The sequence below is a fragment of the Silene latifolia genome, chromosome 10 (assembly GCF_048544455.1).
Source record: "Silene latifolia isolate original U9 population chromosome 10, ASM4854445v1, whole genome shotgun sequence".
NCBI classification, from domain to species: Eukaryota; Viridiplantae; Streptophyta; class Magnoliopsida; order Caryophyllales; family Caryophyllaceae; genus Silene; species Silene latifolia.
Genome location: NC_133535.1, coordinates 11,138,938 through 11,164,395, shown reverse-complemented (window position 1 = coordinate 11,164,395; position 25,458 = coordinate 11,138,938). Strand labels below are relative to the sequence as shown.

The 25,458-nt window shown below is 39.6% G+C and overlaps 3 protein-coding genes across 3 annotated transcripts; 1 reads left to right on the top strand and 2 right to left on the bottom strand.

Moving 5' to 3' along the window:
- Window positions 1–629: 629 nt before the first annotated feature.
- Window positions 630–4,825, top strand: LOC141605098 (calmodulin-binding receptor-like cytoplasmic kinase 2). The gene is made up of 6 exons (XM_074423736.1): window positions 630–976; window positions 2,372–2,598; window positions 2,781–2,949; window positions 3,656–3,745; window positions 3,830–4,131; window positions 4,354–4,825. The coding sequence occupies exons 1-6, from the start codon at window positions 757–759 to the stop codon at window positions 4,639–4,641; spliced, it is 1,296 nt and encodes a 431-aa protein (XP_074279837.1). The 5' UTR covers window positions 630–756; the 3' UTR covers window positions 4,642–4,825.
- A 70-nt stretch (window positions 4,826–4,895) lies between these two features.
- LOC141607095 (syntaxin-71-like) lies at window positions 4,896–6,440 on the bottom strand. Its single transcript, XM_074426454.1, has 7 exons — window positions 6,395–6,440; window positions 6,192–6,277; window positions 6,057–6,125; window positions 5,900–5,944; window positions 5,657–5,719; window positions 5,508–5,584; window positions 4,896–5,153 (listed from the first exon to the last, which is right to left on the bottom strand). The coding sequence occupies exons 1-7, from the start codon at window positions 6,438–6,440 to the stop codon at window positions 5,141–5,143; spliced, it is 399 nt and encodes a 132-aa protein (XP_074282555.1). The 3' UTR covers window positions 4,896–5,140.
- Window positions 6,441–13,588: 7,148 nt separating this feature from the next.
- On the bottom strand, window positions 13,589–14,806 carry LOC141607094 (uncharacterized). Its single transcript, XM_074426453.1, has one exon. The coding sequence runs from the start codon at window positions 14,804–14,806 to the stop codon at window positions 13,589–13,591; it is 1,218 nt and encodes a 405-aa protein (XP_074282554.1).
- Window positions 14,807–25,458: the final 10,652 nt, after the last annotated feature.

Sequence of the window (25,458 nt, the reverse complement as noted above, 5' to 3'; positions counted from 1 at the left end):
ATCTAAGTAAGTTATTGAGAGACTACTTTCTCGTATTCTTTTTCAAATCCAATCATTTAGTAGACATGCCTAGGGAGTAGGGACTAGCCAAGAAATTTGTCGTAGCTAGACATGCAAGTGTGACCATATTTAAACATGTTTTCCTCTCAATATCGGATATTATCGTTCTAAGAGAGGCTCACCATAAATCCAATGAGGATCCTTGTTAACATTGTTGTTAGGATTGGAATTCTACTTTGGATCAATGAAGTAGGTAGAATCGAATCGACAGAATCGGATCGTAGGATTGTAAGATGTTACAAACTAAATAAATATAGTTTTTTATTTGGTAAAAACATAAAACCAAAGGTCAAAATACATATTTTATTAAATTTATCCATAAATTATTTATTATTCTATCATAAAAATGGATCATAGGATCGTATTATGATCTTATCTGTAAAAATTTTCAAATAAATATGATCGTAAGTTCTAAATCGTCAAAGCATTTTTAGATTGTAAAATCGTAGAATCGAATCGAAATTCGGATAAATATACTTTCGAGTTGTTCCTAGTAGAAGAGTATAAAAGTCTTCCTCTCTTCCAAATCCGTCACATCCATCCTTTCTGGAGGCAACTTGCCAAGCTATAACTACCCGTCATTTCTATTTCTTACCTTTTCTTAGTCCTCCTATTATTTCTATCATCTTTTCATTTCTTCTCAATCATTACACATAATTATTTTGTGTAGAGAGAAAAAAAAAAAGCTTAAATAACATGGCTGTGACACCGGAGACCCTATCCCAATCCGCAGTCTCCTCCGACTTCTCTGCCTCTAAGACCACTCAGCCGCCTCGTAACCGCCTTAAGACGGCGGCGAGGGCGGTTGCTCGGGTTTTCATTGGTTGTTTAACTCCACCGGATGATGATGTTGATAATAATGGGTCTTATCGTAAGAAACAATATGAGTATCACTCATATCAGTCATCTTATTCAGGTATTTTTTTAATTATTTGTTTCTTCTTAAGATTTCGATTCAAATTTTCTTACACGTAACCACAGATGAAGCTAAGTATAGGACCAGGTCATAACCCGGGTGAACTTTTTGGGAAAAAAAACATTAACAATACTTGGTGTTAATATTGGTGATAATATTTTAATTACAATGAAATATTGGTGATAATATTTTAATTACAAATGAAATATCTCATAAGACTAGGAGTCGGCGGGCATGAGATATTGAGATGTAGGATTATGCACGTCGTGCCTTAGAGCATCCACATTGAAGAGGATGGATCATCCTCTTGGCATTCTCTTTCATCTAAGAGGATGTCCTCTTCAATGTGGGTATATACTCTTAACATCCTCTTTGAAGAGGAAGAGGAAGACTTCCTCTATTTTTAGAGGAAGTACAACCTTGGCCCTTGTGCCCACTAGTCATCCCTCATCTACCATGTGTCATGTAATATGTTTCTTTTTTATTTTTTGATCATAAAAAATTTGAGAGAGGATGAATAAAAGGATCCTCTTTGATGTGGGGAAAAAATAGAGAAAATGTTAAGAAGAGGATGAAGATAATGGGAAATGAGGTGTCAAAAAAATAGAAGGAAAGAGAGGAAATAAGAGGAAGAGGACATACTCTTCAATGTGTGTGCTCTTAGGGCCACAAATACTATCCTACAACCAGTTATATAGTAGCATTGTACAACCACCTCAAAGTTGTTGAACTCTTATACAAAGGTGTTGAGCTATTTTACAAGTTATTGAGCTATTTTACAAAGTTATTGAGCTTAATAATTATTCTGTTAAGCTCAATAACTTTGCATCATAACTCGATAATTTTGTTAGTAGAGCTCGATAACTTTATAACAAAGTTTAACTACATTGAATAAGTTGTATATACAATAATATAATACATTAACTGCCCTGGGGCACCGTGCATGAATGATGTATTTATGTCATGTTTTTAGAGTATAAAACCAATCACGAACTCCAACCTGTATAGTGAAAATGTGACATGTACTAAGTACTCCCTCCATTCAACTCCACTTTGCAATTATGTTTTTTGCGCGGGTATTAAGAAACGGATTAAAAAAACTATTAAAAGTACATAGGGAAAGAGAATGGTGGGTTAAAGATATTAAAAAAATATAAAGGTGAGTTTTATGGTGGATTAGTGTGGGGTATGAATGACATTTTTTGTAAATATAGATTTTCAATAAGGATAAAAAGGTCTTTTACATGTCCAAATAAGGAAACCTGTAAAGTAGGGTTGAATGAACGGAAATAGAATACTTGTAAAGTGGAGTTGAATGGAGGGAGTAGTATTTTGATTATGTCATAAATAAGACCGTCTTATAAAAGATTTATGAATCAATTTGTTTGTATTCAGGTTCATCTGGCAAAAGGAACGGAAGCCAAAAGAAGAGAGGGTCAGCTAGATCATACAACCCAAATATGGAGTTAGATTTGGGAAATCTAAAGTTGACAATGACACAAATATACAAAGCAACAAGAGACTTCTCCCCTTCTTTGAAACTCGGGCAAGGCGGGTTTGGAGCGGTCTATAGAGGAACTTTAGATGATGGCACCAATGTTGCCATTAAACGCGCAAAAAGGGTATGTATCAGACTAACTGGTTTATTCTCACATGTAAAACTGTCTCATAATGCCGTAGTTTACTGGTTTATTCTCACATGTAAAACTATCTCATAAGTCTCATAATGCCGTGGTTTGCTGATTTATTCTCACATGTAAAACTGTCTCATAATGCCGTGGTTTGCTGGTTTTGGTCTTTTCAGGTCGACTATGGTGATAACTTAGGAGCGGAGTTTACCAATGAAATTCGAACATTAGCTCAGGTGGATCACCTGAACTTGGTAAAGTTATATGGGTTTTTGGAAGATGGAGTTGAAAGGATACTTGTTGTTGAGTATGTTCCTAATGGAACTCTCAGAGATCACTTAGACGGTAAGTCTTGCATATGCAGTGGTTAACATTTACCTTTCTTGGTTAGATGAGTGGTTAAAGAGGTGACTTCACAAGTCCACATTAGTTAAAAAGTAAAAGGAATACTCCTCCATCCATACCAATCATTTTTTTTTTCGACGTTTAATTAGAATAACTGTCACAAAGAATAAAAATGATAAACAAATGATTGAGACAGATGAGTAAGATAACAATATACTCCCTCCGTCCCGGTTATTTGTTGTCATTTGGTTTTGGCACAAAGACCAAGGAAAGAGGAGGGGACCAATTAGTAAATGACAAGTGGACCAAATTGAGTGTGAATGGTTAAATTGCTCATCAAGTTCATTCTTAAAATAGAAAGGACAATAATTGACTGAGACACCCTAAAATGGAAAAGGACAACAATTGACCGGGATAGAGGGAGTAGTAAGATAGCAATATAGTAAGAAAAGGTAAATAAATCAATGGGACGGAGGGAGTATATAGTACATTAGGAATGAATTAGACGCGGAATGAATGGGATGGATGGAGGAAGTATACTAGGTAATACTAGGTGGTTCGGGGGTCTTCAATCCCCCTTTGTTTGTATTTTAAATGAACGGTACAATGGTTTGTTTTAGTTTTTATTTTTATTTATAAAAGTTTACTGTTGTCGAAAAAAAAAAAAGCAATAATGAATTAGACATGGATGCTTACTTTGTTGCAGGTATACGCGGAGATGGTCTAGAAACGGCTGCAAGGCTTGACATTGCAATTGATGTTGCTCATGCCATTACATATCTTCATATGTACACTGGTAAGTCAGTGACCGAGTTCTATCCTTTATATAAAAGGAGGCGCAACCAGTTTAATGAATTACTGTTTTCATGTTTGGTTGCAGATAAACCCATAATCCACAGGGATATAAAATCATCCAACATTCTTCTAACTGAACGTTGTCGAGCAAAGGTTGCTGATTTCGGGTTTGCCAGAATAGCAGCGGATAGAGACTCAGACGCTACTCATGTATCTACTCAAGTTAAAGGCACTGCAGGGTATTTAGACCCAGTTTACCTGCGGACTTTCCACCTCACCGAAAAGAGTGATGTCTACTCATTTGGCGCGTTGTTGGTGGAACTCGTGACTGGCAGACGCCCTATCGAACCTAGACGAACAACCAAGGAGCGAATCACTACTAAATGGGTATGTCCTCTTTCTTTCTGCTACCTTAGGTCTTGCAAAGCGAAAAACATTCCTCAATCACTTGGCCACTGCAGCCCCCGAAGGGGTGGCTTACACGGTCCATGTGGTGGTGCGGGAATGCATGGGCCCGGGGGATTCAACCCCCTCGTCATCAAAAAAAAAAAAAAAAAAAAAAAAAAACAACATTCCTCAATGTTTCATCACAGCAACAAATGGATGCAGGCGATTATGAAATTCATGGACGGAGACACGATATCAACCATCGATCCCAAGCTAGAAGCAAACTCAGCAAATGTTAAAGTACTGGAAAAGGTCCTGGAGCTAGCCTTCATATGTGTCGCTCCTCAGAGAGAAAACCGGCCAACTATGCAGCGATGCGCAGAAATACTCTGGAGCATCCGTAAGGACTACACAGAGAGAACAACTTCCGACACACTCACTTCTTCCCCCTCGTCACAGAGAAGCAGCTCATTCCCAGACCCACAGTTGTCCAGTGATCGATTTTTGTAGTCGAAAAATATGGAGCCAGCGTCATTTAGGTTGCATTATGTGTACGGTTTGATAATTACGCGTATTCTTAAACGTCTATAGATTGTACTACCTTCAGTCCATTTTTTTTGTTTCCATAAAACTTTAATGGTCGAGCGAGGTTATCATTGACAATTAATTTTATGTATATATCAGTAACATTTTCGGAAAATATTAACTGTTGCAGATGTTAAATTATCGGTTAAAGTCAAATAAGCAGAATAAGATAAGATGGAGAAATTATTACAAAACACAAATAATGAACATGAATGATCCCTTTTCTGTAATGTACCAAATCAAGTTTACATGAAGTTTACCAGGGGGGAATGAGCAAGCTCCCGAAAGCCAGTCAATTTATACATGCAAACTTCCAAGTCGTAAATCGTAATCTAAATCTAAGTTTAAGGGAGGAAGAGCATACTCAGTATATTTGGAGAAGCTGGAGTCATAGTTTGTGCAGCAGTGCAGCACCATACTTAGCTTACTTCAGCACACTGCACCAGAAATGATAAAGACTAAAAGTTAATAGTCGAAACCAGTATCAAATCACTTAATAACGGGCAAGAATATTTCATCAGTCTACATGGAGAATACTCGGCTAATTGTTAACTTGAATTACAGTAAGAATCGTATAAAACGATTGTCATAAAATAGGTGTGCGGACAGTTGAATGAGTCATTGCAGTATTCACATTGGTCTATATTAGCCAGATGAGCTTTATTCGCTTTGGGAATTGTAGTCTATCGATCATAGATCATAAAATGCGAAAATGTGAACAGAAAAATTGGAGTAGGAAGGGTATAACAAACAACGATAAATTCTTAAATTTGAATAGAGATGGAACTCACTTGTATAGGTACAGAGCTATCCCTAGAATGATGGACAAGAGAGTAATATCAAGGCAAAAGTTGCGGCTACTTCTCAGCTGAAATAAAGAAGATTGTTAATAGTTGTCGCTCATTAGAAAACACAGTAATACCAAAAGCGTCTCACGTACCTTGTTCACAGTGTCCTTGATCCTTACATTGGTAGTTTTGAGATCAGATGATGCACGATCAGCCTGTAAAGAATAGTGTACAATTAAACGTCTGCTTTCAGTCGCATTTTGTTGTTTGTATCCAAAACCAGCAGCAGTAAAGCGTATAATGACCAGAAACAAAATGGTCGGATCATACAGCAAATATTCACCACTCAAACATTTATCGGTTTTTTTTCCCATTTGGAAGCACATATGACAAACCTTGTCATGTATTTCATCCATGAGTGGAACTTGTCTGTCAATTTCCTGCACAATCCAAAAGTGACCGAAAATATTTCTTCATTTATAATTTTTTTTCTATCCCGAGGACTATAATGAAACAGTCGCAAAGCCACAGAGAATGATATTCCAACCAAACCTCGTTCATAGCTTCGGTCATCTCTTTTAAGGTGTCGAGTCCTTCAGCAATGAAATCCAAACCTTCATCCTGCATAACTTCTAATTAGAAACATTAATCGGAGAGGTTGAAAGTGGAAATAAGCAAGTATGTCACCTGCTTGATTTTGCGCATTTCATACTCCTGTCGAAACTGATTAGACTCTTCAGATTCTTGAAAAAACTCAGAGCGAGACCAGGCATCTAAAACAGATATAATGTTGACTGTAAATATGATCTCAAGCTTGTTACACCAAAACCTCTAGGGAGTATGTATCTACACTTTAAAAAAGTACGAGTATTTCAATTAGCATAGCGAACAGAGCAACCCTAATACAGTACAAATTACACCTTTCGTCTCAGTCATTTGTTAGAGGTATTTGAATAAAGGATAAACAAATGATTAGGACGGGTAATTCAACAAAATTGAAAGAGTCAGGCTACAAACTATGGGAGTGTTTGGTAAACAATAGATTGATGAAATTTCAACACATTCAAGGCTTCAATCTACTATTTTCCAATATGCTGCTCCCTCAAATATATTCACTTTAGTAGATTATAGAAAATGAATTTTTCTATAATTTACACATTTACTTTGTACAACAATCTATTAACCTAAATACGATAATTATCAAACACTTCTACTAAATCTGCTAATTGTAATATACTAGTCAAACACTCAAACATGTCCATCAAATCTGTCATTTGCAGTGGTGGAGCTAGGGGGGTAGCAGGGGCGGTCGCCCCCCTGGCTGATGAAATTTTCGAAATTTTTAGTTAAATTTTTCGGGGGTGCCTTATGAAATTAGTCGTTCGCCCCCTAAAAATTTTCGCCCCCTAAGTTCAAATCATGGCTCCGCCCAGTGGCGTATCCAGGATTTGAGTAAAGGGGGGCACAGTAAGAAAAAAAAATTTTGCGGACAACATTTATACATTAAAATTCAAATATCGTCTTTTTTTTTAAAAAAATTTTTTTTTTTTTTTCTTTTTTTTTTTGTCACGTGAGGGCACGTGCCCTCACTCCCCCCCCCCCCAAATCCGCCCCTGGCTCCGCCACTAGTCATTTGTAATCTGCTTTGCTAATTATAATCTACCAAACATGGCCTCCTTAAACCGCTAAAACTCATATACTAGTTACTATTAGGCCGGACTTCGGCCCATTACGACTTAGGGTTTATTTATTCCGAATCTATTCTCTTGTATTTATACGTCTTATGATTGGCAATACAAACAACACATTTTACCCATATAATACATTACACTCTTTAACATGGTATCAGGTTCAAGGTTTCCTATCAAACCCTAATTTTTTTCGATCCTTCCTCCCCTGCCTCGCTTATCCTACGTCGCCTGCTTCCTTAAACATGACGAAGGATGGCGATTCCTCTTCCGCTTCCGCAAACAAAATTGATGTCATGTCTCCTTATTATCTCGGGAGTCCCGATATCCCTGGCCAATCTGTTTCTCATGTCAAGCTTTGTAGTGATAACTATGAGGAATGGAGTCGGTCCATGAAAATGTCTCTTAAATCGAGACGGAAATTTGGTTTTTGCGATGGGTCCATTGAAAAGCCGACTGACAAGTTCTTACTTGAGCAGTGGGAAGTCGTCCATTGTACTCTCGTACAATGGATTATGCACTCCATTGACGAATCCGTCAAAAGTAGTATCTCTTATTGTGAAGATGCTCGTCTTCTTTGGGACGATTTGGCGGAACGCTTCTCCACTGTTGACGGTTCGAAGATTCATGCTCTTAAATCCCAACTACACGATTGTCATCAAACTCATGGTATGTCTGCTACCTCTTATTTTGGACAATTAAAGGCTTTATGGGATGCTCTCGCCAACCACGAACCTCCCTTTGCCTGTAAATGTGGTCGTTGTCTTTGCGGCATCGATAAAGAAGCCCTTGCTCGTCAAGATTCTGAACGGCTTCATAAATTCCTTATGGGACTTGATCGTTCGATTTACGGTAATCTTCGCTCCCAACTCTTGTCTCTTGACACGTTGCCCACCCTTAATCGTGCCTTCCAGTTAGTCTTACAGGAGGAACGACTCCGTGCTAGTGGCTCGGCTCCTGCCCCTGTCGAAACTGCCGAGACCATGGCCTTTGTTGTTCGTTCCTCATCTCAGGCGCCACCATCTACTGATTGGCGTGCTCTTCGTGAGCTCGAAAAACAGGCGCGTCGTAAACTGGTATGCTCGTACTGTACTCTCTCTGGACATGAGGTATGCATTCATGTCTTAGTTTACGTGGATGATCTTGTGATTTCCGGCAATGACTCTGCTGCTATTAAATCTTTCAAGGCATATCTTAATAATTGCTTTCATAGCTTTCATATGAAAGATTTGGGTCCGTTAAAATATTTCGTGGGTATTGAGGTTGCTCGAAGTTCGGAAGGTATTTTTCTTAATCAGCGTAAATATGCGTTGGATATCATTTCCGAAGTTGGGCTTCTTGGTGCAAAACCCGCGGCCACTCCGATGGAGCAGCATCACCAGTTGGGCCTGGCTACGGGCGAGCTTGTCACGGATGTGGAGTCTTATCGTCGACTCGTCGGGCGTCTTGTCTATCTTGTTGTGACCCGTCCCGACCTTACTTATGCGGTCCACATTTTGTCTTAGTTTCTTCATCAACCACGAAAAGAGCATTTTGATGCCGCTCTTCGCGTGGTTCGTTATTTAAAAGGCAAACCAGGTCAAGGCATTTTATTACGCTCCGATAGCACCTTGAATCTTTCCGGGTGGTGTGATTCGGATTATGCTAAGTGTCCTTTAACCCGTCGCTCTGTCTCGGGTTGGCTAGTGTTTGTCGGTGATTCACCCGTCTCTTGGAAAACAAAGAAGCAGCACACCGTCTCACTGTCATCTGTTGAGGCCGAGTATCGTGCTATTGTCGGGCTCTTATGTGAATTAAAATGGCTCTTGGGACTTCTTTCGAGTTTAGGCGTGTCTGTTCCACGTCCTATACCTCTTTTCTCCGACAGTCAATCAGCTCTCTCTATAGCTCAGAATCCAGTCTTCCACGAGCGCACAAAGCATATCGAGGTCGACTGTCACTTCATCCGAGATGCCATAACTGATGGGCTTATTACTACATCTCATGTTGACTCCAGTTCTCAACTCGCGGATGTCTTTACTAAAGCTTTGGGATCGGCGCAATTTGATTTTCTTCTCAGCAAACTGGGCGTTCTTGATTTACACGCTCCAGTTTGAGGGGGGATATTAGGCCGGACTTCGGCCCATTACGACTTAGGGTTTATTTATCCCGAATCTATTCTCTTGTATTTATACGTCTTATGATTGGCAATACAAACAACACATTTTACCCATATAATACATTACACTCTTTAACAGTTACGAATCTAACAATCTCGTACAGCAATCGGAAAAAATAAGTACTCCATTATTATTAAAATTATCAATATAACTACCATTAAAAGTTTATAAATTACGAGTTTAAAAGTCAAACAGGAAGATTATAGCGAGCGATTATCTATAAAAGGAAAACACCTTTCGGAGGGCTAATTTCTGCAACTTAGGAAGCTCTTCAAGTAACCTCGCCTTAGTACGCCTAACCTCAGCAAATGACGGGCTGAAAGTCGTATGCCTATCAAAGTAAATTTATATCACTTACTCAACTACACTACTAAAAATAGCAATATAATGGAAGTAAGGGTCGAACCCACAGAGAAGGACTAAGTTAACTAATGTGTGTATTAATGTAGAGTAAAGTAACCGATTTGGGGGGGATTTGTTTGTTTGGTCAACTAAGACTAAAAGCAAGTAATGAAATTAGAGTAATTAAGATGATTAAAAGTCTTGGGTCAACTTATCTCCGCTACCAATTAAGTCAATTGATCATCGAAAGTCTCAAATACCAATTTACCTTCAAGTATCTATCGTGAAATAAATATGAAATATTAATTTCTGTTCCTTCTTAAGAATAGTCAAATAATTCGATCAGCGATATTATAAGACCCTAACTATCAAATAATCCAACACACGCGTGCGAGATTCAACCCAATAGCAGCAATAATGAATAAAGGAACCAATAGAAACAATAACCACAACTACGCAGTCGTAATTCAATTGTATGTTTAATCTCTTTCTAAATCCAAATAATGATAAACTGAATCAATTACAAGGACAAAGGTTGCTACTTTAATTTAGATATCAAGCAAACTGAGTCGATAATCTAAACTAGCAAAAGATTAATAATTACTAACACTATTGATCAGATAATGAGAGTAAATAAAAATCAAAGGAATAAAGAACAAGAGATTAGAACAATACTTGAAAGATAAAAGGTAAAGACAATCTCACAATCGATTAATCGGTAGCTTCAAAAGTTGAACCAAGAAGGGAGGAATTAGTTCCTCATATTAGATCTAAAATAATTAGGTTTTCTTCTGGAATTGAAAAAGTGTAAAAAGTAAAAGTAAAAGTGTTTTCTTCAAACTAAAGACTAAGCTTATATAGTAATAAGCTAGATTAGGAAATATAATAATAAAGTCGGAACAAACCGATTAAAATAAAATAACAAGGTATGATATGACGAGTCTACACCAAGGTCGAATGTAACTGCTGACCTTGAACGTAGCTCGAATGCAGCTCGAATGTAGCCAAATCAACATGACGTAGATTCATTTCCAGCTCGCGCGTAGCTCGAATGTTGGTCGAATGTTGCTCGAATGTAACTGCTGGAAGTTTTTCTTCTTTTAGTTCGACCTACATTCGACCTCATTGGTTGAATGTAGGTTGCGCGTAGCTTCTTTCTTCCTCCTTCTTCTTCTCTTCAACCATCACTCTTCACTTTTACTTTAGGTCACACATGACTTCAAATCCCGACTCCATTAACAATCTCCATGATTAATCAAAGTACCAAAATCATCTATAAATCCCATATGTTGCCACGAACAAAGCTAATTAACAAATTACTCCACAAGGCACATTAAAGACCGTTGCAAAACCACCAATTTGCACAAATACGTCCAAATTAACACCTACTAAATGCGTCTTATCAACTTCCCCACACTTAGATCTTTACTCGTCCTCGAGTGAACTCAAGGAATATATTAGTAGCTCATACCAACACTGATCCGCAGAAGCATAGGATGTTAGCAAGACTTACCATGAAACTCTTATAAGACGGTCTCCAACACAACACAAGGAGATGAAATAGCATCGGAATAATTTTTTCCTAAATCTCTCATTTTGCCTAGAGCGCCCGCCCTTGCGGGTTTTCACTCTAGCTTATCATTTTTTTTTCATCTCGCAACTACTCTCAGTGGCACGCAACTCGATTCTTCATTTTACCCGGAGCGCCCTTTCGGATTTTCACTCCGTCCTCGGCCACATCCCAATCTTGCCTAGGCGCCCTTTCGGGATTTCACCTAGCCGGGGTTCATCTTTTCTTTATTTTATTTTATTTTTTTCCTTATTCTTTTTTTTTTTTTTGCTGAAATAAATAACTGAAATAAACACACCACACAACTACAAATATATACAAATCGGAACGATTCTCCCTCCCCACACTTGAATGAAACATTGTCCTCAATGTTGTAAGGACACAATAAAGGGAAAAACAAGAATAAACCTTAGTCAGACGACTCAATAGACATATCAATCCTCACACCTCCTCCCCACACTTGGCATAGGACATCATCCGAAGAAATTCTATGGCAATAAAGAAACGTCAAAAACCAACAAGATAACAAGTAAAACACACTAACGCCCCTTATCGCTCCATCCTAACAAATGACCAAGTAGCTCTAATAACATACGTGCTAGCAACAGATTGCACATTAATAAAATATTTTTACAACTCCGAGCTTACATGGTCAATCCTAATCTCCTCTACACCAAATCAACAAACCATCCAATCGCAAAAGCAAGGTGCCCACAACAACGCACCGCGATTACACCACACCATAGCCTCTATCCTACCCATCCGACCTTCTATGTCTCCCTTCTTATGTCGCCAAACACCAGAAGTCAAGGCAGTTCCGATTTTTGTTTTTTTTTTTTTGAATTTCCGTTTTTTTTTTTTTTTTTTTTTTTTTTTTTTTTTTTTTTTTTTGCAAAAATTGCACACACAAATCTATGGGTTGCCTCCCAGGAGCGCTGTTGTTTAACGTCGTTGGCTCGACATCTCGCGGAGTGGTAAAATCACCCGACTTAAGCTTGGAGAGAAAAGTTACCTTGACTTACCAACATGAATACAAGATGAAGAACGAAAGCAAGATTTTACATGGATAGTTCGCACACCTTTCCCGGAGCCCTTCCGGCGAATTAATTTATCAAACCAAGCCTTCTTCTTACCTCTAGATGCCTCCGCATCCTCACGACGATCCCATAAGATGACACGCCTTTGTCCTTTAGGAGGGGATTCCTGCAAAACAGTAGTCACCTTGCTCGGAATAGGAGACTTCCGACACTTAGATAAATCATGGTTAGTAAAAGTGTCTATAACACACAAAGAATTAACCGCATGAGAGTGGGAATTGAGTCTATTGATTTCAAATTTAACAACGGTCCCATCAAATTCCATGGTAAGAGACCCTTTCGAAACATCAATCTTAGTCCCTGCAGTCTTCAAGAATGGTCTCCCTAATAAGACGGGGATGGCATCACTCTCACTTTTCATGTCAAGAACATAAAAGTCAGCCGGAAAGACTAACTTACCAACACCAACCATGACATTCTCTACAACCCCTTTGGGATAGACACTAGACCTATCAGCCAGTTGAATTAATACACTAGTGTCTTTCAAAGGTTCAAGTTTGAGTTTTTCATAAATAGCATAAGGGATGACATTAATAGATGCTCCTAAATCTAACATGGCTTTTTCAAACCTAAGGTCTCCTATGGTACAAGGAATAGCAAACATACCAGGGTCACTACATTTAGGGGGCAACTTCTTTTGAAATAGTGCAGAAACATACTCACTAACCTTCCCCTTAGGACCCTTACCCTTCGGTTCATTTTGCTTTCTCTTATGGGTACACAGTTCTTTCAAAAACTTAGCATAACGAGGTACAGACTTAAGCAAATTTAAAAGTGGAATATTTACCTCGCAATGGCGGAAAGTCTCATAGATATCATTATCTTTTTCAATCTTCCGCGTGGATTTGAGAGCTTCTGGAAAACGAACTTCCGGTTCATACATTGGAAATGGTTGCTCACACACCTTTTCATCGATCTCTTCAACTATTTTCTCTTCCTCTTCATGGATAGTAGGAGTTTTTATCTGCTTCTTCTTTTTCTCTACCTCCTCCAACTGTCTTCCATTCCTCAAAGAGACAGCACTTACATTCTCTCTTGGTGGCACCGAGTCTCTTGCCTTTAATCCATTAATAGCAGTAGCCATTTGTCCCATCTGATTCTCCAAGTTTTGAATGCTAGCCTTAGTTTCTTGTTGATTTTGAACCACAGTCGCTTGAAGAGTGGCTTGACTAGTAACTAAGGCTCGAATCATATCCTCAGTTGACATTTGACCGCTAGAAGGAGGTCCTTATGTAGGAGCCACATGTTGAACCGGTGGTCGGGGTATAAATTGGACCTTAGATTGACCTGATTGGCCACTTTGTCCAAATTGCTGAGTGTTTTGAGAATTTCCCCACCTAAAATTTGGATGAGCCTTCCAACCTTCATTGTAAGTGTTAGAGTAAGGATCCCACTTCTTTTGAGGTATACTCTCCCATACTCCATTCACCTCTTCTTGAGAACCTTCTTGCATAAGTGGACAATGCTCACTAGGATGTCCTCCGGTGGAACAAATTCCACATATCATCGCCATCTTCTGTCCCGTCATCATCTCCTTAAAAAGAGTTGTCAAGCTGTCAACTTTTTCTTCAAGATGGGAAGAAGATGAAGAACCCACTGAATTTACTCCACGCTTTACATATTTTCTAGCAAAATCTCGGGAGCTCTCAGCCAACTCACCAATGATCGTCCAAGCCTCAGGCGGTCTTTTGTTCACAATATTTCCACCACATGCGGCAGATACAGTACGGGCATCTTCCATGCAAAGACCTCCACAAAAGTACATGACAAGGTCTTGAGCGGTATATCCATGATAAGGACATGTAGCACATAATTTCTTGAAGCGTTCCAAGTACTCGTACATAGTCTCACAATCTCTTTGTTCTGTATTGCTAATCTCTTTCTTCAATTGGGACGCTCGGGAAGCTGGAAAATATTTCTCAAGGAATGCTTTCTTCATCTTTACCCATGTATCAATACTTGCAGGTGGCAAGTAATATAACCAATCTCGTGCAGCATCCTTAAGAGAGAATGGAAAGGCCCTCAATTTAAGTTGTTCATCAGTAACTGTAGCCGGCTTCATGCTTGAGCAAACAATATGGAAATCCGACAAATGCTTATTGGGGTCCTCTCCACTTAGACCGTTGAAAGTGGGCAATTGATGAATCAACCCTGACTTCAACTCAAAAGTTCCATTCTCACCTAACGGAGGATAAGTAATACAAAGAGGTTGTTGGGTGAGATCGGGTGCAGTAAGTTCTTTAATAGTACCAGCCATGTCTAAAGACTCTTCGGATTCTTCAGAATATTCAGAATTGTCAGTTTCGGAATGTAGATCGTCGAAATCGCCGCCTTCAGGAATAGCCACTATTGCACCTTTCTTGTTCTTCCGTAACCTGAAAAGAGTATGCTCAATCTCTTGATCGAAAGGCTCGAGGTTCAAGTTAGAAAAACGAGTATTATGCATAAAAAAATAACTAAACGAAAAAATAAAGACTCTACACTAACACACTAAAATTAAACTATTGCCTTCCCCGGCAACGGCGCCAAATTTGACGGGCTGAAAGTCGTATGCCTATCAAAGTAAATTTATATCACTTACTCAACTACACTACTAAAAATAGCAATATAATGGAAGTAAGGGTCGAACCCACAGAGAAGGACTAAGTTAACTAATGTGTGTATTAATGTAGAGTAAAGTAACCGATTTGGGGGGGATTTGTTTGTTTGGTCAACTAAGACTAAAAGCAAGTAATGAAATTAGAGTAATTAAGATGATTAAAAGTCTTGGGTCAACTTATCTCCGCTACCAATTAAGTCAATTGATCATCGAAAGTCTCAAATACCAATTTACCTTCAAGTATCTATCGTGAAATAAATATGAAATATTAATTTCTGTTCCTTCTTAAGAATAGTCAAATAATTCGATCAGCGATATTATAAGACCCTAACTATCAAATAATCCAACACACGCGTGCGAGATTCAACCCAATAGCAGCAATAATGAATAAAGGAACCAATAGAAACAATAACCACAACTACGCAGTCGTAATTCAATTGTATGTTTAATCTCTTTCTAAATCCAAATAATGATAAACTGAATCAATTACAAGGACAAAGGTTGCTACTTTAATTTAGATATCAAGCAAACTGAGTCGATAATCTAAACTAGCAAAAGATTAATAATTACTAACACTATTGATCAGATAATGAGAGTAAATAAAAATCAAAGGAATAAAGAACAAGAGATTAGAACAATACTTGAAAGATAAAAGGTAAAGACAATCTCACAATCGATTAATCGGTAGCTTCAAAAGTTGAACCAAGAAGGGAGGAATTAGTTCCTCATATTAGATCTAAAATAATTAGGTTTTCTTCTGGAATTGAAAAAGTGTAAAAAGTAAAAGTAAAAGTGTTTTCTTCAAACTAAAGACTAAGCTTATATAGTAATAAGCTAGATTAGGAAATATAATAATAAAGTCGGAACAAACCGATTAAAATAAAATAACAAGGTATGATATGACGAGTCTACACCAAGGTCGAATGTAACTGCTGACCTTGAACGTAGCTCGAATGCAGCTCGAATGTAGCCAAATCAACATGACGTAGATTCATTTCCAGCTCGCGCGTAGCTCGAATGTTGGTCGAATGTTGCTCGAATGTAACTGCTGGAAGTTTTTCTTCTTTTAGTTCGACCTACATTCGACCTCATTGGTTGAATGTAGGTTGCGCGTAGCTTCTTTCTTCCTCCTTCTTCTTCTCTTCAACCATCACTCTTCACTTTTACTTTAGGTCACACATGACTTCAAATCCCGACTCCATTAACAATCTCCATGATTAATCAAAGTACCAAAATCATCTATAAATCCCATATGTTGCCACGAACAAAGCTAATTAACAAATTACTCCACAAGGCACATTAAAGACCGTTGCAAAACCACCAATTTGCACAAATACGTCCAAATTAACACCTACTAAATGCGTCTTATCAGCAAACAACGCGACCGCTTTCGCCCTATTCTTCTCTAACAACGCAACCTCGGATTTCTCGACGACAGCGTCAATGTTAGACTCGAATTCCGAGTAAAACCGTACAAAGGCGTCCCCACCTAATACGACGTTGTCGGAAGTACGGTGTTTCTCGACGTCGTATTTGTCGTACTTTCTGCATATTGTGTCTATACGTGTTTTTAGTTCCACTATACTCATCTCACACGGTAAAAGACGTAATAAATGATTGAGACGGAGGAAATAAGTTATTTTTATGGATAGCAGTTGATCGGAAGAAATGGAAATTTGGAGCAGAGGGGAGGTTAGTAAAGCAACGTATGTATGTGACAAGTTAAGAATAATTTGATATTATTAATTAATTTGTTGATTTGATACGGTTATTATTACAAAAATGGTGAGGTGTCAGGTGGGTGTTAACGGTCGTGTTTTTATATGGTTTTGTCTTATCTTGTTTGTACTAATTTATGTGTGTAGCTTTACATGTGGTGTTACGTACGAGAACTATGTACCCTTAACTGGTTCGGTGAGGTGTGGAAGATGCTAAGATTATATTTGATACTAGGTAGTATCCCGCGTTTTGCGAGATCTGTTTTAAAATTTTATTATTATAATTGAAAAAAATAATATAATTCATATATAACCTTTAATATTTTTACCTATAAATAAAAATAAATTATTATTTTTCTCAAATTTTATTTTTTTAGGTTTAAGTTCACTGTTTTAAAATAAAATACATATAATTTTAATTAAAACTGATGGGGCATATTCTGCACCGCTGACCAAGTCAACATATTGAGCAAGGTCAAAGATATCCACAGCAAGTCAACGACTTAGACAGCCTAGCCGATGCAGCCCATCGGCCTGTCACCTGGGTCTCGGCATGGCAACCAGCCAGCCGGGGCACATATCCGCGTACTCATATCCAAGGACCCTCGGCCGGCCTGCCATAAGTCTATCGGTCGAGGGTAGAACGGTCTTTCCACCTGCTAGCCACTTGGCCACTACGTGACAAAAGGTGAAAGTCTATAAATACTCCTCAACCCTCATTGAGGAAAGGATCCACAATTTAACCTAAGAATCACTATTCATCTGGTAATATCTTCCTTATCTCTCTACAATACACATTTAGCCAAGTAACAACAACTTACCTCTCTAAGTTTACTGACTTGAGCGTCGGAGTGAGTACGCTCGGCCAAAGCCGAGCCCTCAGTTTGCTCATCGTTTCAGGAGACCGCAAGGAGGATTCAAGCAAAGACGTCATTCTACTAGCCACGGGTGGTAACAATACTTGCTCTGGAATTACACCCGGAACAATTGGCGCCGTCTGTGGGGAAAGAGACACTAGAAGCTAGTCACATTCATTCCCAAACAAAAAAAAACAAACACAAAAACCCACCCAAAAAGCTAAGAAGATGTCGAAACAACAAGAGGCATTCGTGACTGACGAAACCGAACTCTACCAAGATGATACCGTCCACAAATCTGGAATTGGGCAACCCTCCGCCGGCCAAGTAATTCAACCGGAGTACGGGATGCCGATAATACCAGACACACCGCTGCCTGCCGGCCAGGTCACCATCATGGGACATGTGGTTGATGCAGCAAAGCTGAAGATGCTCCTGGACCTAATTGGGAGTACGCCGGCTCACACTGTCACGCCGACAAGAGCGGCGGAAACCGTCCAGGAGACCAGGGCCCAAAATGTGACTCCAAGAAACTTGAACGGAGCACTAGGAGAAGCTGACCCTGCCAAGACGCCGGAGGAGCCCAGAGTGCTAGTGGTGGACCTGAGCCCTCCCCTTACTCACGGGAGGACAGCGTCGCCGCAGCACCGACGAGGCCTGCCTCAGAGAAGCCAGAGAAGTCCGACTCAGCAGAGTCGGAGAAGAAGCCCGAGTCGGAGAAGGAGTCCTTCCCGCTACGAGGAGAGGAGCCGGACTAGGAATGCGAGGAGCCGATCGCCGCGTGTCATTCGACACGTGGTCAGACAGCCCCTCAGTGCCTATGTCCTTGAAACCGCCGTGCCAACCAAGCTAAAGTTGCCGGCGTTCACATACAAAGGGGATAGTGACCCCACCGACCATGCCGAGGCCTTTGAGTCGTACATGTCGGTGTGGGAACAACCCGATGAAGTTTGGTGCCGAGTCTTCCCAACGACCTTGCATGGGATGGCTCAAAGTTGGTACAAGGGGCTGCCCGACGGCTCGGTATACTGTTACGCCGACCTAAGGGACGCCTTTCTAGCCCAGTACTCTTGCAACAAGAGAAGGGCCGTGGAGACATCGGATCTCCTGACTATCAGACAGGAGGGGGGCGAGTCTCTACGAAGCTATGTGAAGAGGTTCGACGCCAATGTTCAACAGATTCGGGAGATTAATCCTGAATTGACAGCTTTTGCACTGATGAAAGGCCTCCCAAGGGGAGACTTAAAAAACGAGTTCATCAAGTACGGAGGCCTGGGCTTGGATGCCGCCAGGAAGATGGCCGACCAGGCCATCAAGGTGGAGGACTATCACAAGACATGGGTAGGCCCTAGCGAGGCCGAACACTCAGAAAAGAAGAGCCGCCGGGAAGACAACCCGGATGAAGGACGCCGTGACAATAATCGGTCACGGTCCGGTGAAAGACGCCGCGACAATAATAGGTCACGGTCTGACAATTCCGCCAGGAAACAGAACTCGGCTGGTGCCGGGGGGAGTTCAGGAACGTACTACCAGCAGCGGTACAAAGATCGCACCCCCCTGGTCGTATCGGCCGTCGAGGTCTTCGCCCTGAGCAAAAACGAGGGCCAGAAATGGGAAAGGCCCCCCAAGCCAAAGGGGGACGGTGACACGAGCCAGTACTGTGAGTACCACGGCCACACCGGTCACCTTACTGACAATTGTCGGCATCTGAAGAATGCCATTGAAGAGCTGATCCGGAAGGGGAGCCTCGGCAAGTATGTTGCCAAAGGCCAAAAAACTGATGCTAGCGGTTCAGATAAGAAATCTGTTTTTGAACGGATAAGAGTGATCCATGTTGTCATCGGGGGCAACGAGAACGGTGGGTCCGCTCATGGGCACAAACGGCACCTGAACGAGCTGTATCAGGCCATCAACTTTGTGCCCAACACAGCGATCCCCGCTTCCAACATCCCCGATATGACTATTGGAAGAAAGGACTACGAGGGAGTCGTCGCCCCTCACAGCGACCCACTCGTAGTCAACTTAGACATATCCAACCACCTGGTCAAGAGGTGCCTGATTGACACAGGCGCCTACACGAACATCATGTTCAGGGAGTGCTTCCTCAACCTCGGTCTGAAAGTCAAGGACTTGAGCCCCTGCACCAATCCACTGTACAGCTTCACCGGAGCCGGCCTGGTACCTCTGGGGTCAATCAGACTGCCGGTGATGTTCGGCGAGGGGAATGCGGCTAAGAATGTCCTAGCCGAGTTCGTGGTCATTGACGGCTCGTCCGCCTACAACGTTCTCATAGGCCGAGTCACTCTGAGCGAGGCCGACGCAGTGATGTCCATCCGGGCCCTGACACTGATGTATGTCTCGGACCGGGGGGAAGCGCATAAGCTCGTCTCCAAGAACGAGAAGGACGAGGTGGTCAACGTCCAGATATCTGCCAGAGGATGCAACATGCAATCCCTCAAAGTGGCAAAGAAGTCAGAGAAAGGGAAAAGCCCATCCTTACAACAGGAGGGCGACCTCATGGATGCAACTGACGGCTAACTGGGAAGGTGTGCCTTTGATGAACCATTTCCCCCATAGTCACTATCAGTCAGCAGACGCCGGCTCACACTGTCACACCGACAAGAGCGGCAGTCTCTATCAGTAAGCAGACGCCGGCTCACACTGTCACACCGACAAGAGCGGCAGTCACTATCAAGAATCAGGCGCCGTCGCAGTCACCCCAAGTAGTAGACGCTACGGCAGTCACCCCAAGAGGTAGACGCCGCAGCAGTCACTCCAAGTGGTAGACGCCACGGTAGTCGCTATCAAGAGGTAGACGCCGGCTCACACTGTCACGCCGACAAGAGCGGCAGTCTCTATCAACAAGCAGACGCCGGCTCACACTGTCACACCGACAAGAGCGGCAGTCACTATCAGTCAGCAGACGCCGGCTCACACTGTCACACCGACAAGAGCGGCAGTCTCTATCAACAAGCAGACGCCGTCTCACACTGTCACACCGACAAGAGCGGCAGTCACTATCAAGAATCAGGCGTCGTCGCAGTCACCCCAAGTAGTAGACGCTACGGCAGTCACCCCAAGAGGTAGACGCCGCAGCAGTCACTCCAAGTGGTAGACGCCACGGTAGTCGCTATCAAGAGGTAGACGCCGGCTCACATTGTCACGCCGACAAGAGCGGCAGTCTCTATCAACAAGCAGACGCCGGCTCACACTGTCACACCGACAAGAGCGGCAGTCACTATCAAGAATCAGGCGCCGTCGCAGTCACCCCAAGTAGTAGACGCTACGGCAGTCACCCCAAGAGGTAGACGCCGCAGCAGTCACTCCAAGTGGTAGACGCCACGGCAGTCTCCATCAAGAGGTAGACGCCGGCTCACACTGTCACACCGACAAGAGCGGCAGTCATCGTCAAGAAGCAGACGCCGGCTCACACTGTCACACCGACAAGAGCGGCAGTCACCATTAAGAGGCAGACGCCGGCTCACACTGTCACACCGACAAGAGCGGCAATCACCCTCAGGAAGCAGACACCGCGACGGTCACGGCCAGCGCAGTTGATACTCGCAAAAGCGATCAAAATGCCTTAAAAGCGTTTAAACACAGTTGAGATGCGCACCCTAGACTGCCTCGGCCAGGCCAAGGCGGAAGCAAAAGAAGCACTCCATTAGTGACACAAAAAGACAACTCAGACGAAGACGAAAAAAGACCTCGGCCAAGCCAGAGGCAAAGTGAAAACGCTAAGTACAGTTGAGACGCTCAACTATTAGCGCAAGAAAACTCAAAATGAGGTAAAGACCTCGGCCAAGCCGGAGGCAAAAGAAACGAACTCTTATTAAAAATGATAACAGGTTACAAGTGAGGAGAATGCAGACGACGTATACATATTTAACTAAAGATATTAAAGAAAAATGTAATGTGTATTCTACTTTTTCATGTTGTTTATATAATAGGGCTTTTCTACATGATACCCTTGTATTTATTCGAATTCTACGTGATACCCCTCGCTTTTCAAAAATACCCGTAGTACCCCTAAACATGATAAAAACATCTTAAAATACAAAAAATGCTCTAATCCGCCTCTTTAAAATGTTTAATTTATACATTTTTTATTGATTTTTTTGACAATAATTTGTCATGTCATTAACATAAACATCGTCTATGATACGAATTTTACTCGAGAGAATAAAACTCGTATGAGTGCAGCGGAAACAAAGAAAGAACAAGCAAGATCCGAACGTACTAGGTACGACCCGATCTGATTTATAAGGATATTTGTTTCGATTTATGTAAATAAATCGAACCAATGGGATATTTGCTATTGTTAGACCTATAACAATAACAATGGGGATAGGCAATGTTAAACTACACCGATAGTCTAACAAAGAGATTAACGCTCTACACCGATAGAGTTAATCGGGTTTTTCACAAGACGACGCTTGAGATCAACCTTTCGAAATTGTAGACACAACTTCTATGTTTTACTTGAAAATACTCAAATAAAAACAATGGTTTTGTTTGAAACTCTTAACTTGATTCCTTCAACTTCTGAATACAATACATGGCTTATATAGCCTATCAAAACAGCCGTTTTGGCCTTACATATTCCCCTAATGAATGATAATAAATTTAGCTAATTAAGGACTCTAATAATAGCTAATAAAAGCCTAAATAAATTGCCATAAACTAGAATTAAATAGGATAATAAATCTCATCTTATTAACTTGAATAAAAACGAATAAAATGACTCGTAACTAGCAAGAGCCCATGACTTTAATCGCATCATCCCCTCCCCCTTGAAAAGGAATTGTCCTCAATTCATGTGATCGAACTCCTCCGGGATCAAATATGAACACTCCATGCACACAAACAAAAAGAATACCAAACACCATTTTGTGCCTTCCACTCTTCCTCCCTCCATGCACAAGTCTTGATAGCTTACTAGAAATCTCATCCTTAAACAAATAATGTAAACAAGAGGAATCTTTCATAGTTGCAGCATCCTTTTCTATTTCAAAATCAACCAAATAAGAATCGGATTGATCTTGAAATTTAAAAGACCCAATTGTGCTCTTGTAGACCTTGGGATTTAGATCGAACTCATACCCACAACTAAACGAATTACACTGTGCTTTGAAACCAGAAATCACTGCTTCCCCATGACCATACTCGTCAAAGATAGGAGGTAATCTTGGATCAAACTTAACATTTTGTTCATAGATGCCTTCAAACGAGAATACACCTAACATTTTTATTTTTTTTCGGATGAATAGTACCCCGTGAACAGTAATTTTGTGGGTTTTTTTTTTTTTTTTTTTTTTTTTTTGGTTCAATTCGTACCTTCAAGATCCAATCGATTAAACCTCAACTACCTCGCTGAGTTTAACCTTTGAATACCAATCGCGTTGGATATTCAACTACTAATTGATTGGGACCTCCTCAGGACCGTCTTGATTTTTTGGGGTGATCAAGAGCCGAAGCTCTGATACCATATGATGCGAAAATGCGGAAGCGGAATAACAGAAAAATAAAACAAAAGGATATTTGCCTTGAATTCATGTGTCGAATTCAAGTCAATGGGATATTTACTCGGTGCTAGACCTATAACACGAGTAATGGTGAGAATACTCAAGACCTATTGAATATTACTCGGGCTAAAGCTTGATCGCGTCAAACTCTAACGATTTTTGGCATGTAAACTACATACTCAAAAACAACAAAAACACAAGTGTTTTCTTTTCTTAATCTTTCATATATTTGTGGTTGATTATTATTATGAAAACTCATGGCCTTATATAGGCAGCCATAACCGAAACTCCTAGCCAAGTGAATAGTTGCCATCACTACTTCACTTATTACAATCATTAACAACAAGTAAAATGAAAGGACTTCACTAATTACATGCTTTATTAGTACTATTAATAAGTTAATTAAAAGACTAAATAAGACTACTTAAGACTAGCATTTAAACTAGCCATTATTTGGAACGTGTAGAATCAGCCTCCATCGACTCGTATCCGTACTCGTATCAGTCTACTCAATTGTAAACATATCTTCTTTACAAAATCTAACATATTAAAACGTGATTTTTAGTAGATTGGGTATTTTTAGAACATTTTACTAAATTTAGGGATACCACTTATATTTTCAAAAATATAGGGGTACCACATAGAATGCGAAGAAACACGGGGTACCACGTAGAAAAACCCTGTATAATTATATATTACTTAATAATCATTACTTTTCTTTTAATTATTCAAATTTATTCGTGATCACTGTGTACATACATACTCGTTATCACAGTATTTAAACCTCTCAAAATCTCATATGTATTCATTTTGTCGCAATATAATTTTTTCGTTCCCACCCTATAAAAACTTATATCTTAGTAGTTTTTTTTTTAAAAGTTTTGTTTTTAATATATACAATGACTCTTCAAAATATATTTTTCTTAATAAAATTAATGGTCTAAGTTTTATGACTTCCTCAAAATGTTTTTTTACGTAAATGTAAAACATTGTAAGATGCTCACTTTAATCATCTCTACATATCAAAATATGTTAATAAATATAATGAAAAGTATACTTGATTGAAAGCATTTTTCGCAATGAACGTTTTTATTTACAATTTAGAATTTTTATCAAATTTTTTTTTTAATAAATTTAGAATCAAATCAACCTAATTATTTAATATAATTTTATAATAAAATTTATTAAATTATAATTAATATTTACTGAGATTTATGCTCCATTTATTATGTTTATATTAAATGTTCAGCTGTAATTAATACTCGTATTTAATGCTGGGCTGACACGTGTCGCATCCATAAGTGTGTTGGGCTGAGATTTATGCTCCATAAGTTCTATTATGAGCCATTGGATGGAGAGAGATGGAGGGATGAGATCAACCCCAAAAAAGTGTGTTTATATACTAATCTCACCATCTCTCTCCTCCTTCACTAATCCACTCTAATTAATCACTAATTTACTATATATTTGTTTTCCACTCATCCATTTCTCTTTCATCTTACACATTTCATTTCTCTCCTTTCTCAAACTCTAAAAAAAAAAAAACCAAATAAATAAAAAAAACCCAAAAATCCAAATAAATAAAAAACCCAAAAAATCCAAATAAATCAAAAAACTCAAATAAATCATTCATTCCTCTCTTCCTCATTCACCACCACCCACCACCACCCCACCCGACACCAATTAACCACACACCACCCCCCCGCCGCCCCCCCACCGCCTGACTTTTTTTTTTTTTTTTTTTTTCAACTCGTTTTTTTTTTTTTTTTCGTTTTGTGTTAATTTGTATGTTTTGAGTTGTTTTTTCCATTCATTATTTTTTTTTGTCTTTTATTTTATTTTAGTTGTCTTTTATTTTGTTAGTTCTCATTTTTTATTCATTTTCTTAAATCTCTTCTTGTTATACGTTTTTTTTTAAGATTTCGTGTTTTAATTTTTTTTTTTGTGAGATACTTTTTTTTCATCTAAGACAAAAATGGACTAAAGTTATACAAAAATGAACCAAAGTTATACAAAAATAGACCAAAGTTATACAAAAAAATACTAAAGTTATACAAAAATTGGACTAAAGTTATACAAAAAATTGGACTAAAGTTATACAAAAATGAACCAAAGTTATACAAAAATGAACCAAAGTTATACAAAAATGAACCAAAGTTATACAAAAATGGACTAAAGTTATACAAATATGGATTAAAGTTATACAAATATGGGCTAAAGTTATACAAATAAGGACTAAAGTTATACAAAAATGAACCAAAGTTATACAAAAATGGACTAAAGTTATACAAAAATTTGGACAAAAGTTATACAAAAATGAACCAAAGTTATACAAAAATGAACCAAAGTTATACAAAAATCGACCAGAGTTATACAAAAATGCACCAAAGTTATACAAA

Bases quoted from the DNA above. Each gene is read 5' to 3' on its own strand.
- LOC141605098 (XM_074423736.1), top strand. From the start codon at position 757: ATGGCTGTGACACCGGAGACCCTATCCCAATCCGCAGTCTCCTCCGAC. The intron at 2,599-2,780 runs GTATGTATCAGA...TGGTCTTTTCAG, and splicing joins CCATTAAACGCGCAAAAAGG to GTCGACTATGGTGATAACTT. The intron at 2,950-3,655 runs GTAAGTCTTGCA...ACTTTGTTGCAG, and splicing joins TCTCAGAGATCACTTAGACG to GTATACGCGGAGATGGTCTA.
- LOC141607095 (XM_074426454.1), bottom strand. From the start codon at position 6,440: ATGACTGAGACGAAAGGTGTAATTTGTACTGTATTAGGGTTGCTCT. The intron at 5,720-5,899 runs GTTTGTCATATG...TATTCTTTACAG, and splicing joins TGGATGAAATACATGACAAG to GCTGATCGTGCATCATCTGA. The intron at 5,585-5,656 runs GTACGTGAGACG...TCTTTATTTCAG, and splicing joins TCAAGGACACTGTGAACAAG to CTGAGAAGTAGCCGCAACTT.
- LOC141607094 (XM_074426453.1), bottom strand. From the start codon at position 14,806: ATGCATAATACTCGTTTTTCTAACTTGAACCTCGAGCCTTTCGATCAA.